Genomic DNA, 14,126 nt, shown 5'->3' on the forward strand with positions numbered 1-14,126 from the left:
GTTCCTCCCTCCACAAAACTCTAGGACATGAACACAATTTAGCAAAGTTCTTTGCCACTTTATAATGAGGATGGCCTTTCCTCCATTGTCCAATACCAAGTCCCACATTTCCATCTGAGACCTAATCAGAACTGCCTTTACCACCATATTTATACCAATATTCTGACCATGGCCACTTAGATAATTTTGAAGAAGACTGAGGCTTTCTCTACAGCTCTCCTCTTCTGAGACCTCACCAGAATTGTCCTTAAATCTCCTTTTACAGCATTGTACCTCAAAATTCTTCCAGCCTCTATCCATTACCCAGTTCCAAAACCACTTCTACATTTTTAGGTATTTGCTATAGCAACACCCCAATTCTGTACCAATTTCTTAGTCTATTCAGGCTGCTATAAAAAATATCTTAGATTGGGTAGTTTACAAACAATATAATTTTTTTTCTCATAATTCTGGAGACTGGACAGTCCAAGATTAAGGCACCAGCAGATTTGATGTCTGGTGAAGGTGTGTTCCTCATAGCTGGTACCTACTATATGTCCTTGCATGGTCTAAGGGGAAAACAGGCTCCCTTTAGCCTCTTTTATAAAAGGGCACTAATCCCATTCATGAAGTATTAACCTCATGACCTAACTGCCTCCCAAAGGTCTCATCTCTTAATATTATTACATTGAAGATTAGGTTTCAATATAAGAACTTGGGGGGTGGGGGGACACAAACATTAAGACTATAGCAAAGAAGGAACCTGAAAATCAGAGCGATTGGATAATTTACTTAAAATTGAATAAGTAACAGACTTGGGATTTAAACCCATATTTTCCATAATAACTGCAACTCTAGAGTTTTATTCACTGATACAAGCATGCAGTTAATCTGGACCTGTTTTTACATATGTAAAACATGACCACTTATTACAGCATCATATACATATACTTTATATATTTTTTTTTCTGTTTCCAAAATGTAATGTCAATCATGAGTGCTGGCAATAGTTTCCATTATGAAGCCACCATGACGTGCCTGACAAAGAATGAAGAAACTACATTCAGAAAATACATATTTTGTAGGCCTCTTAAAAAGAGATGCACTTTTCACAAACAAAGACTTACAGAGGAGAAAAGACAGGAAAAAGTACCTCATAAATCTTCATTCTCAATGCACTAAAGAAGGAAATGTTTCAATAGTATTCAAAGTTTAATAAATACATTTGAGAGTTCTATATAAGACATGAGGGGGCAATAATGTACCCCCAAACACTGGGAAAAAGGAGAAAGGCTGAACTGGTAAAATGATTCCTCTCTTGTTGGTAGCCACCAAAGACCATCTGTCTGTGAATGTGTAACTAAAGTATTTGGAAACATCTAAAACTCAAAACAGGGTACTATGAGAACAACTTCAAGGAGCCTAGAATGAAAAGTGATTAAATTTGATAAGCAAAACTCAAATCCACTGTTTTGTACTCACAGGAAGAAAGAACCATGTTAACTGAAGGGGATAAATTAGCCATGAAAGGGCAGGGAAGGGCCACATGGGAAACCTCAGGCTATTTATGTACAGCTCAAAGGAGTGGGAGGGTTGGCAAAGCAGAAATTTACATACGGGTTACCTCGGCAAGGCTCTCCCCGTCCTGGAAGGGAGGGCTTTCAGCTTACTTGCCTAAAACATACTTCCTAAGGTCTATTAGTACATCTTCTATTGATTCCACACTCACCAAATCACTTTCATGACAATTTAATTTCCTGTGTAGCTTATCTACTCAGAAAGGGTGCATCGCTCTGCTTTGAAAGTCCACATTGTTTTGAATTATTAATACTTAGCGTTCTGGCATTCTGCTCATATTCACATTTGTCTTCCAATATAGCCTGCTCACAATGAGAGGGTATATAAATCTTCCCATGTGGGCATTTCTGTCTACTTGACAACTGTGTTGCTCATCATAAACAAATTTTGCCTATTTGGTTAATGTGAGTCAACCCCTTAGAGATGGATCTGCTAACACTATGCCCACTAAATCAAGTTTCTGATCTTCTGTGGCTGAAACTCAAGCACTGGATTGTGGTGACATCACTAAGGGTACCTTGTAGCAACATATCCAGGCATCTTACAGGACTTAACAGATCATACCCCTCTGAATTGCAGTGCAGCCCAGCAGAGGTTTTCCATTTGAAACCAAGACAGCACCTTCTGTGAATGTTTCATTTGTGCACCATAAATAGAGATGTACACTGTTTCCCAAGAAAGATGATGTAAATCTTTCCATAATTTAAGCATGAAAATCTACAGTGGACTCTGTTACGTAGCAGTACAAAGAGCCATGACTTAAAGCCTCATAAACTACCCATTGTAGCACAGTTGCTCACAATCCAGTGACAGGCTTGGTTAATGGATTGTCCTGGTTTCTTTAAGCTTCCTATGTCTGTCAGAAGAGAACTATGCTTTTATTTATTCCCTTATTCCCAAGACTATTTAGTGGAGTATTTTTTCAAAAGACATTTTTAGAGAAGAATATGAACAGTGAGCAGATAAATATACTATTTGTCATTTATGAACGAAAATAGTTTTGAATGCCAAAGTTCTAGATATCTGGGGTAATAAAATGAAAATATGGAGTGTCTCAGAACCTCAAAAACCTTATGACTTAGGAACTGAGTAGGCATGTAAGAAAAAAATCACAAGTTATTATGAAGCATGGTATAATGAATTAGTTGACACAGAAGGTGTAACAAGACATTGATATCTGAGAAGACTGTTTACCCTGAGGCTTAAAGGGCAAGTAGGAAGTTGTCAGGAAGGGAATTGCAGGAAGTATACAAATTATTTAAGGGACGCTGGAACAGAAAGGATGAGGTAAAGAGGAGCTGGACAATTAGGGAATATCTAAAGCCTAAAGGGGTTTTTATGCAATACTGAGGAGTTTAGATATGAGTGCAGGTGACAGGGAGCCATTTTGATGGAAAGGGTAAATTTCAGGTTCCCTTGGCTAGCTAGGTATAGAGTAGATGGTGGGAAACGGGGAAAGAGCAAACTAGCAACAAAACACCCTGTAAGAAACATACCCAAATACTCTCAGGGACTATGGATGTGGGCCTGGCTCAGGGCAGTGGCTGTGAAGGCAAAGAGCTGAATATGAAAAACAAGAGATATTTAAGAGGTAGAATAATAAAAATATATTGTAATTACTGACAGCCACTAGCAGTGACATATTTTTGTGGATTCAATGCCTGCTGGGTGACCTTTTTCACAGAAAGAGCAGCAATCCTGCCTGCTGTTCTATGGCTGTTGTATTTGTGAAATTGAACATTAGAGTTTTTAATGCAGACTAGAGGCACCTGTGTGTCACCAACTGAGGGGATTAGCCCCAGGATGCTGTGGCATTTTTCGTCAGTTCTCAGGTTTTAACTCCCAGGAGACCATTAACTCCTGGCCAAGGTGCTTACAGTTCCGGCGAGCTGCTCTGCCAGGTGCTGAAGTTAGAGGCAATGTGTGTGATGATTCAGAAATTGGGCTTGGGGTCAGCTAGGCTTGGGTTTGAATCTGAGATCTACCGTTTGCTTCAACTGTCATTTCTCAGCTAAGCGTCACTGTCTATAAAGTAGAGAGAAGAGTTCCCGCTGCCTATGATGGTTATTTGAATTAAATGAGATTCTTGCTTAAATTCACATATAAGGGGTAGAACTAAGATTCCACTGTGGGTCTAACTGACTGCACACTCTACACTCTCTCTTTATCCTTCTTTCTCTTCATATTTAATGGATGCATTATTTTCATTATTATTTATTTTTGAAGAAATGCAACAATATCAGCTTATAGTTCCCTTTTGACCCAAGAGTTATTTTACAGAGAGCTTTAAAAAACCCATGAAAAAAAGGCTTTGTGTGGTTTGGTTTTGTTATTGATTTTCTAGTTTTATTCCACTGTCATCAGAGGCTGTTGTTTATATTATTTGTACCTAATGGAACTTACTGCATTTTCTTTGTGACCTGATCTGTGGTTAATTTTGTCAGTGTTCTTTGTGGACTTGAAGAGTAAGTGTATTCTCTATTATCAGAGTAAAGAGTTTGCAATGCATTCAGATCTACTTTATTTATTATGTTGTTTGGGTCTTCTATATAATTATAGTAAGTTGTCCCTTACTTATGGTTCCACTTTCCATGGTTTCAGTTATCTGAGGTCAACTGCAGCCCAAAAATAAGTACAATAAAATATTTTGAGAGAGAGAGAGAGAGACCATATTCACATAACTTTTATTACAGTATATTGCTATAATTGTTCCATCTTATTAGTATTGTTGTTAATCTCTTACTGTGCCTACTTTATAAATTAAACTTTATCATAGTATGTATGCATAGGAAAAACACAGTTATAGAGGAGTCAGTACTATCCATGGTTTCAGGCATCTACTGGGGGTCCTGTTACATTCCTTCCATGAATAAGGGGGAATTACTGTATTTATCTGTGTCCTCTGCTTGCCCTTACTTGGATAGAAAGTGGTATATGTTGAATATCTAATATGAGTATGTTTCTGTCTATTTCTTCTTGCATCTTCTGCAGTTTCCACTATAAATGTTGCTGTTTTGTTATGTGGTATGTATTCATAACTACTGGATGTTGCTTGTGAACTCTGGCCTACAACATAAATCAGTCCTTCCTTGTGCTACTTTATGGACATTTTACTTTGGACATTTTTCAGCCTGCATTTTACCTTGTCTTATATCAAGATCAAAATCAATGCTTTCTGTTGTTATTTAATAGTTTGCATTTGCCTTGTAAGCTTTTGCCCATCCTTGTATCTTTCACCTTTTAAAATCACTCTGTTAGGTGTGTCTCTTGCATTCAGCACAGAGTTGGGTTTTGCAGATTCCACATTTCTGACTGGTACACCATACTCTGCTCAGCCTGTAACTGGAGTTTCATAAAATATTTGTTTCTTTTTTATTTTCTTCTCTTCCTCTACCATGGGCAAGCCTCACCTAGGCCCCCAATCTTCTTGTTAGAAGCAGTTTGGGACTTGTCTGGACCTGAAGTCCCTTCAGAACCATCTGGCTTAGCTGGATTCTCATGTTTGATTCTGCCCTGCTGGTTCTCACACCACAGCAGAACAGGCTCTCCCTCTCCCACAGGGAAGCCCTGTGTATAATCGTCAGTGGTGGACTTGACGAGCACCAATATAAAAGTTTGAAACTTATTCTCCTCTACTGGCTTGACATACAGACTGAAGTTTCCAATATCTAGATTAAGGTCTGATGTCTCCCAAAATATTCTTTAAAATATAATTAAATGACCTGGGAGTGCTGTCATAGCGTATAAGTCCTACTTCTGGAAGAAACCCAAGAAATCATCTATTCAAATCTTCTCCCTATTGTATGAATTGCTCCTACAATGTCCCAGTAAGTTTTTGTCTCAGTTTGCATTTTTCTGGAAATGATTAACTGACACTGTCACCCATTTTATAGGCATGAGTTTGAAGCCCAGCTAGACTATATAACAGCTATATAATGTTGAGAGCTTATATAAACACTTTTTGTCTAAATTTTTTGTCTGTAGAATGGGGACAATGAAAGAAACTCAGAGAGCTGTTAAGAGGACTAAGCAGGGTTACAAATTCAAAGATCAGGCAGGTAATTAATTGAATTCCGTAAGTATAAGGTAATAGAAATGATGAGGAGAGTTCATTCCCTTGTCAAAGGAGAAAACTCTACTGAGCTCTGGAATATTACTGCCCTGCCTGCAACAATGTGGGCCCAGTAACATCACCAGTTCTTCCAAGTTTTCTAGAAAAGCAAAAACCTGGCTTTTTAAATGTGAAATTTCTCAGTTATTGAACATGGCAACTAATTCCAATTTATGTAAATGCTTAGACTATTCCAAAAAAGAAAAAGAACATATCTGTGGGCTGGGTATACCATAGGCTGCCACTTTGCAGTCTCTGGCCTACATTAATTAGCATAATGCACATGATAGGCACTCAATACTACATCATGAATTCATCATATCTGAAAACTTTGACATCAGATCCTTGGGAGATGGGACTTGTTTGATTGGGTGAGTAAACGGCCAGGGAAAAGGAGACTTAGAGTAACCAGCATGTCGACTGCAGGCCCAGGAACTCTGCAGAAATTGTGGGGAACAAAACAGAGAACAGAGTGAGAGTGGACCAGCGATGAGCTCTGTGTCCTTCCCAGTCTGTCTGCTCTTACCCCTCTTGCCGATACTTGCTGGCTTTCTTGTACAACTGGCCAATCCCTGTACAGAAAGAACTAATACAGGAGGAGTAGGGAGAGCGGGGTAGAAAGATCCTGCAGCTGGCCAGAGTCAGAAGGGCCCTGGCAGCATCCTTAGAGTGAGCTAACTGAGATGAGAACAAAAAAGACATTGAGCTGGGAGCCAAGGAAGCAACTTTCTCCCTGCCCCTATTCCCGATGGCTTTTCCCCATCAGCAACTCTGAGCCTAGCCAAATACTTTCTATTCGGGTGGGTTGCAGCTGTCCCACACACATTCTAAATAAGGGCCAGTCGAGCGGTTCCTATTTTTAGCACTTTAATGTGGATTCAAAGGTCACTAAGATTCCCCATTTGCTGGCTCAATTCCTCGCTTTCTTTATTTCCCTTATTTTCCTCCTAAAATGTATGTTTTCTCTTCTACTGAGCTAAAGTAAGAATTCTGGGGGATGAGGGACCCTGAATTTTACTTCCTCTTGGCTGCATTCCTTATAATTGCCATGGGTTGGGTGATATATCTAGCCTGTGGCATGCAAAGTCATGTACCGACTTTGGGAAACAGCATTCCAGACTTGGACCAAAGCCACTCCTTTTGTTCTCTTGAGCATAAAGAGATGCTTAAAGTAGAAAATAGCCTTAAAGCGACTCTCATCTAACCCTCCAAGTATACAGTTGACAGCACTGAGGCCTAGTAAGGTGAATTTGCTTATTACTATCTAACATTAATAAGAAACTATATAATATTACTATATTATATTATATATAGTATATATTATATATAGTATATATATTATATATTATAGTATATATATTATATCATATATAGTATATATATAATATTATATATAATATATATTATAGTATATATATTATAATATATATACTATAAGTATTACTATAGCTTATATTCATGGAAGGTTTTCCTGTGCTGAGCACCTTACATGGTGCATTAATTCATTTTGTGTTGCTTTAAAGGAATACGTGAGGCTGGGTAATTTAAGGAAAGAGGATTATTTGGCTCACGGTTCTGCAGGTTGTACAGGAAGCATGGCACCGGCATCTGCTTCTGATGAGGGCTTCAGGGAGATTCCACTCATGGTGGAAGGGGCAGGGGGTGCCGACAAGTTACATGGGAAGAGAGGGAGCAAAAATGAGCAGGGAGGTGTGCCATGCCCTTTCAAATAACCAGCTCTCACTTGAACTAACAGAGCAAGAACTCACTCACTACCTTGGGGCGGGCACCAAGCCATTCATGAGGGATCTGCCCCCATGACCCAAACACCTCTCACTGGACCCCCATCTCCAACACTGGGGATCACATTTTAACATGAGATTTGGAGGGGACAAACATCCAAACTATATCACATGGATTTCCTAATTTAGTTCTCACAACCCAACAAGGCATCTATTTCAATTATTCTCATCTTAGAGATGACAAAACTGAGGCTAAGCGGTTTAAGAAACTTGGCCTAAGTCACATGGACAGGTAATGAGCCCTGAAGACATTTAGGAGGCTGATTCCAGTTCTTCAACTCTTTCCAGAACCAGTGCTCAGTGTATAGATTCTCTCTCTCCTCTGTCTCTCTCACTCTCTCTTTCACACACACACACACACACACACACACACACACAATTCTCAGCATGGCCCTTTCATGCTTTTCTTTGGAAGCTATGATGTGTTTTCAGAACATGAGGGCAATCTGGTGAAAGCCCCCATTTAGCCTGAAAGGCCAAGGAGCTGCTCTATACAGTGGAGAGTTTTGACCCTATTTACCTGTTCTCAGGGTCGGCCAAGGCCATACTCCGAGTGACGTAGCACATTTTGAGGGGGATGCTTTTCCGGTCTCTGTGGAAGGAGAAGGACTGCGATGACGGGGGGTCTGAGGTGCTGCCCCCTAACCGAGGGGATTCAGGCGGAGGTGTTTCCCACCCAATCTCAGATACTGGGGATCCTTTCTTCACATAAGGCGTGGCTTCTCGCATGTACTTCACTGCAAGCAAAAAGACAATAAGTGCTTTTAATACATCACGGCTGAACTTCTGGGAAGTCTGATTGTGTTTCTGAAATAGACTTGCATTGGATAAGCTCTTAATACTGAACTTCTTAAATTCTCAACGAGATTTCGAATTTCTGTTCCACTCAAGGTAATTATCTTATTATTTAAATTATATAGCTCTGTGGACCTTAGAACTTGCTGTTATGATGTCCTACAGTTGAGAATTGTGTGTAGCTTTTTTCAACTGTGACAACTTTTACATGTTCTGATTTTAAGTTTTGCATTCTGGGAAAAAGGCTGAAAACATGGGCAGAGATTAGGCTAAAAGATACATTATTCAATATAGATGTAAGGAATATGGCAGCCACATTCACTACCCATGATGCCATTTTTCTGTTGAGAAACAATCATAGGGTTTTCAATTTAATAGTGTTAAGGAAACACATACAAAGAAATATATATAAGAACACATTTTGTAGTGGTAAAAATGTGTAATAGCAAAAAAATTATTTGTAAGAGCTGAAAACTAGAAACAATGTAAATATCCATTAAAAAGGGACAGATTAAATAAATTGTAAGACATCTATATCATCATTTAAAAAATGAAATATATATATATTTCATATATATATCTGTAGATGATATATATGTATATATATATGTGTATATATGTGTATATATATATATCTGTAGATGTATTGATGTGGAAAGACCTGTAAGAGCTATTATTAGTGGGGATAAAAGGAGAAAGCAATACATATACTATAATATCTTTGTATATAAATTTGTAAATATATGTGCTTATATGCCTACAATTATTTCTGGGTAGAAATATAAGAAATTATTAACACTAGTTAGCTGTGAGAAGTGGAAATAAAAGCCACAATGATTAAGAAATAGGTGTTTACTATTTATTTATTACTTTTATATCATTTTCATGTTCAACCATATGTGTGTATTACTTTTATACAGCTTAAGAAAACAAAAATAACTTAAGAAAACAAAAACAGCTTAAGAGCCCAGTGAAGCAGACGAAAGTTCTGCTCTTTGATATGTTTGCCTTGGTATTAAGAAGTATTTTTGCCTATTCTGAATTTGAGCATTTGGTCTTTAGACAGCTTTTGAGTTGACGGGGCAACGAGATTCTTGGAACATGCAATATAAACTTGCATATTCTTCTTTCTATCACCCACATACTCTGGTTCTTTGCTGCCTGGGGAGATTGGGCTAAGTCCCTCACAGGTGTTTGTTATTACAAATGGCAGTGAATTGGAATGACAGCGAACTAGGGGGCATTTCCTCCAGATCTTTGATGAATCGGTTCCACCAACTAGTGCCTTCCCCGTGCAAGACATCAACAAGATTATGGAGACTACAGAGATGAACAATACACTCTATACTCAGAGTTACAAAATCATGGGTGACTACAGTGGATGCTGTTGGTGTCCCATCTAGGACCCTTTTCCTATAGCCTGGTTGCTGTGTGTTGGGTGACAACAACTCATAGCTGCCCCCCAATCTTGGCCCAACAGAAGCTGCTAAGCTTGGGAGGCTGCAAAATCACTATCCAATCCCCCAGACAGATGCTCTGCTTCTCAGAAAACCACCTAAGATAGGACATAAGACAAAGTACACAAACTACGGCACAAAGTAGAATGAGCTATGTTTTATAAAAGGAATAAAATGCCTTGGAAGAACCCATTAAAAAAAGGATCTAGGAGCATGAAAGACAGTTCAGGTTCACAAAAATTTAATCGGCAGTTCAAATATACCCAGATGCATGTAATATGGACCTTTATTGAGGCACTCAATCATATCAAAAATAGCCATATTAATACAAGACAGAGGAGCAGTCATTTAACACCAACACATATTTTCAAGGAAGATTTCAGGGTTTTAACTGAAAATAAGTGCAATTAGGAGAAAAGAGCTCCATAGTTGCTCCAAACCTGTTAGCCCAGGTTGCAGTTACAGAAGGAGAAATATTATTCATGGACTGTGTATTTTAATAAATATTATTTATTTCTGGGCAAAATATTTAAAGAGGAACACAGACATACTCAAGAACAAATGCAGAAATTTAGGGGGACATATTTAAGCTGTCTGAGGCTGGAATAAATATACTTCTTTAGAAGATCCTGAACTTGGGCCGCGCGCAGTGGCTTACGCTTGTAATCCCAGCACTTTGGGAGGCCGAGGCGGGTGGATCACGAGGTCAGGATATCGAGACCACCGCGAAACCCCATCTCTACTAAAAATACAAAAAATTAGCCGGGCGTGGTGGCGGGCGCCTGTAGTCCCAGCTACTCGGAGAGGCTGAGGCAGGAGAATGGCGTGAACCCGGGGTGTAATAAAATGGTCGAGATGGTCCTTCTTGCTGGAAGAGACTCCAGGTCATTTTTACAAGGCTTGGCTATCAATTGTAGACGTAATTCTACTGCCAAGCACTCCTGTCCCCAGTCACCAGTTGAGGTCTGAGACTAAGCGGCCCCAGGCAGGGAGTGAAAGCAGGGTAGCCATGCTTGGGTGTGGTAAAGCAGTGGTTCTAATTGGAAATAGAGTGTGTGAAACCTTCATGGTTCTCTGTGCATTAGTGTCCTGAAATTTCTATACCTGGCAATCAAAATAGTTAAGATATCATCTAATTTAGGGAAGGGAAGGTGTTGCTTAAGAATAGATTTATCTACAATAGGCAGCCAATATTAGTGTATTAAGTAATACAGGAGTTTGTTATTCATTTGTCAAAAGTCTAGAGTGAAAGAAAAGGGCTGCTGGGGCAGCTCTGCTCCCTGAAGTTGTCAGGGACTCAGGCTTCTGCTTCCTGACTGCTCTGTATCCCTGTTGTGCTGTCTAATGATCCAATATGGCTGCTGAGTTCCAGCCATCACAACCAAATTCACATTAGTAGGAAAGATGAAGAAGTGAAAAACACACTATCCTTCCTGCTTTAAGGCCACTTTTCAGATATTGACACACTATTTCTGCTTACAACCTGATATGGTTTGAATATTTAGCCCCTCCAAATCTCATATTGAAATGTAATCTCCATTGTTAGAGGTGGGCCTAGTGGGAGGTATTGGATCATGAGGACAGATCCCTCGTGAATGGCTTAGCACCATCCCCTTGATAATGAATGAGTTCTCACCCAGTTGGTTCATTTGAGATCTGGTTGTTTAAAAGAGTCTGGGACCTCCCCCTTCTCTCTCTCTTTGTCCCATACTTGCCATATGATGTGCTGCTCTCCCTTTGCTTTCCACCATGAGTAAAAGCTCCCTGGGGCATCACCAGAAGTCAAGCAGACGGTGGCACCATGCTTCCTGTCCAGCCTGCAGCACCGTGAGCCAATTAAACCTCTTTCCTTTACAAATTACCCAAGCCCAGGTATTCCCTTATCGCGATGCAAAATGGATTAACACACAATCCATTGGCCAGAACTTACTCACATGGCCACTTCTAGGTGGAAAATAAATTTTTTCTTTATTCTTGACAGCTCTATGTCCACTCAGCTAAAAATGGTAGGGAGAGGTGGCTATTACTGTGGAAAATGAAGAGAATAAATATCTGGAGACAACAGAGGAAGACATTCCTAGTTCTCTCAGGACTTAGCATAAATAGATTTTATAACACATAAATACAAAGAAATGTGTTAGAGCAATCAATTAAAAAAATCATGACTATGTTCCATATACTTTGCTAAGTGTTTTTTTGTGTACTAACTCATTTGAACCTCACAACATTATAGGCATTATAATTATCCCCCTTTCACCAAAGACACTACAATCGAGAGGGGTTAGGTCATTCGCCCAAAGTCACAGTGCTGGAAAATGGCAGAAGCATGAGATGAATCCAGGCAGACTGGCTCTAGAGTCCTTAGGTTCAACCAGGAAGCGATACTGATTCTTGCTCTGAAAAAAACCTGTGTGTGTGTGTGTGTATACGTGTGTGTGCGTGTATTTAAGTCAATATTTTTATGTGCTGGGAGAAAACATCCAATTAAGAGGCTGTTGCCTGTAACATGAGAGAGTTTGATTTTGTAAGCTTGAACTGTTAAACTATGGCATTTCAATAAATGCCTTTTAAGACACTATAATATGTATTCATAATAGAGGGTTTAACCTGGCAGAACTGAACCACTAGTGTCTGCATAATTACACCTCCATGTGCTTACCGGCAGTAATTTCAGGCAAAGAGCTGTTGAAACTGATTTGAAGCAGCCAGGCCCAGGTTCAGGGTGCCTAGTAATCAGAACTAATTAATAAACCATGTCCTTTTTGGGCATCATGATTTAAAAGCTGTGGTTTAGCAATCAAAATTCCAATCTTCAGTTGTAAGAAAAGGGGCGGAGAGAAGTAAGAAGTGGTCTTCAAACCAATAATCCACCAAGCCACTTTCAATATGTTTGTGTTTTTCATTTGAAGGACAGGCAGTTGTGAAGATTTCAAAAGAGCATTCAGTAAAGCCCAAATTTGCTAAGGCTCCAAGTTGCCACAATTAAATCTTTGTTGGGTTGGCCAGATGACATTTGAAAGAAAAAGCAGCACACAGGCTACTAATGAGGAAATGCTTTAGGCAAATCCAATCAACTCTCCTACCAGACTGGTTTCTAAGGAGCCGGAAAGTCCGTCTGATATGTTCAAGTTTTCTTAAAAATAACAACAAACACAACAACAAAAAAAGAATTTCCAGATTACAGGAAGGAAGAAAAATTCATTGCTTTGGAGGATGTAAATACAAATGTGGAGTTTTAAAAATGTGATTAAGGAGAAAGGGGATTAGCTGGAAGCAAGAAACCTGGGAATTCAGACTTTTAGTGAAATGTTCAAGCTGGGGACAGGTTGGTGACAGTGGGAATTGCCAACAAAATGCAACATAAGATTTACCCTCAATGGCATTTTCCCAGGTCATCTTAGGGAGGAAAGATGCAGAGAGAGATCATCAATATTTTCAAAAAGACCAAGAAATGATGAAAGAGGTAGTATGTTTCTCAGAAGTTGTAGCTAATGTCTCGAGAGGCTGAATGATGCAGAGGAAGGACAATTGGCCCTGGGAGTCTGAGACCTGGACTACAGTTCCAGCTCTGCCACTAACTAGCTCTCCAGCCCTGGGCAAGTCACTTCCCTTGCCTGGATCTCATTTTCTTCGCCTGTCAAAGAGGGAAATAAGGTCCCTACCCTTCAAACATTCTCTGATTCCTTGGGAAGCTGCCTTTTCTGACAACATTAAAGAAAAAAAAAAAGAATGTGTTTTACCTCATCTTGCTATTTATGTCATCACCAAGAAATAGCCCTGTTCAAATGTGTGCCACATTCTAGACAGAGGCCTTAAACAGATGTGTCTTCTGACTTTTTAACCAAACCCTACAGGCACCTGATAAATAGGAATATAAGTCAACATTGAGATTATGTTCTCAAGTTACTTTTTCTTAGGTTTGGCAGCATTATCTAGAAGAATCATATTTTCATTCAGTTACCAATATTTATTTTACTTCCATTCTGCCAGCTGAATCCTGGCATAAATACATCTGGAAGGGAAGAAACATTTGAAGGATGGCCAAAATGTTCTGAAGAAGTCATAGGACATTCTTGGAGAGGGGACTGAGTTTTAAAATGTGGAGTTGAGAGTAAAATAAACTAGGTATGAATTTGTTAAGTAATCTTTGGCCTCCAAAGAAAAGATTATCTCAAAATTGTCCTATTTTAGACTAATCCACTCATTCAACATGACCTACCTTGATTCTTCAACAAAGCAAGATAATTGACGCCAAAGTAAGGCAATGGACCCACAGAAAGTATCCCATCTCGTGAGTAATCCCATCCATCCAGAGCACACTGATTGGTTTAGTTATTAATTAATTCCACAAATGTTTAATGAGCTCTTTCTGTAGGGAGGGCCCTGAGCATTGGAATAGTCACA

The 14,126-nt window shown here is 39.3% G+C and overlaps 1 protein-coding gene across 2 annotated transcripts in view; it reads right to left on the reverse strand.

Annotated features, from left to right (window-relative positions):
• The window catches only part of SNTB1 (syntrophin beta 1), a 285,077-nt gene that overhangs the window by 152,581 nt on the left and 118,370 nt on the right, over nt 1–14,126 (reverse strand). For both annotated transcript variants that reach the window (XM_055287139.2, XM_063643529.1), the window contains exon 2: nt 7,991–8,207. In XM_055287139.2, the coding sequence (XP_055143114.1) occupies nt 7,991–8,207 (217 nt within the window). The remainder of the gene's footprint in view (nt 1–7,990; nt 8,208–14,126) is intronic.

The sequence above is a fragment of the Symphalangus syndactylus genome, chromosome 7 (genome assembly GCF_028878055.3).
Source record: "Symphalangus syndactylus isolate Jambi chromosome 7, NHGRI_mSymSyn1-v2.1_pri, whole genome shotgun sequence".
Taxonomy (NCBI): domain Eukaryota; kingdom Metazoa; phylum Chordata; class Mammalia; order Primates; family Hylobatidae; genus Symphalangus; species Symphalangus syndactylus.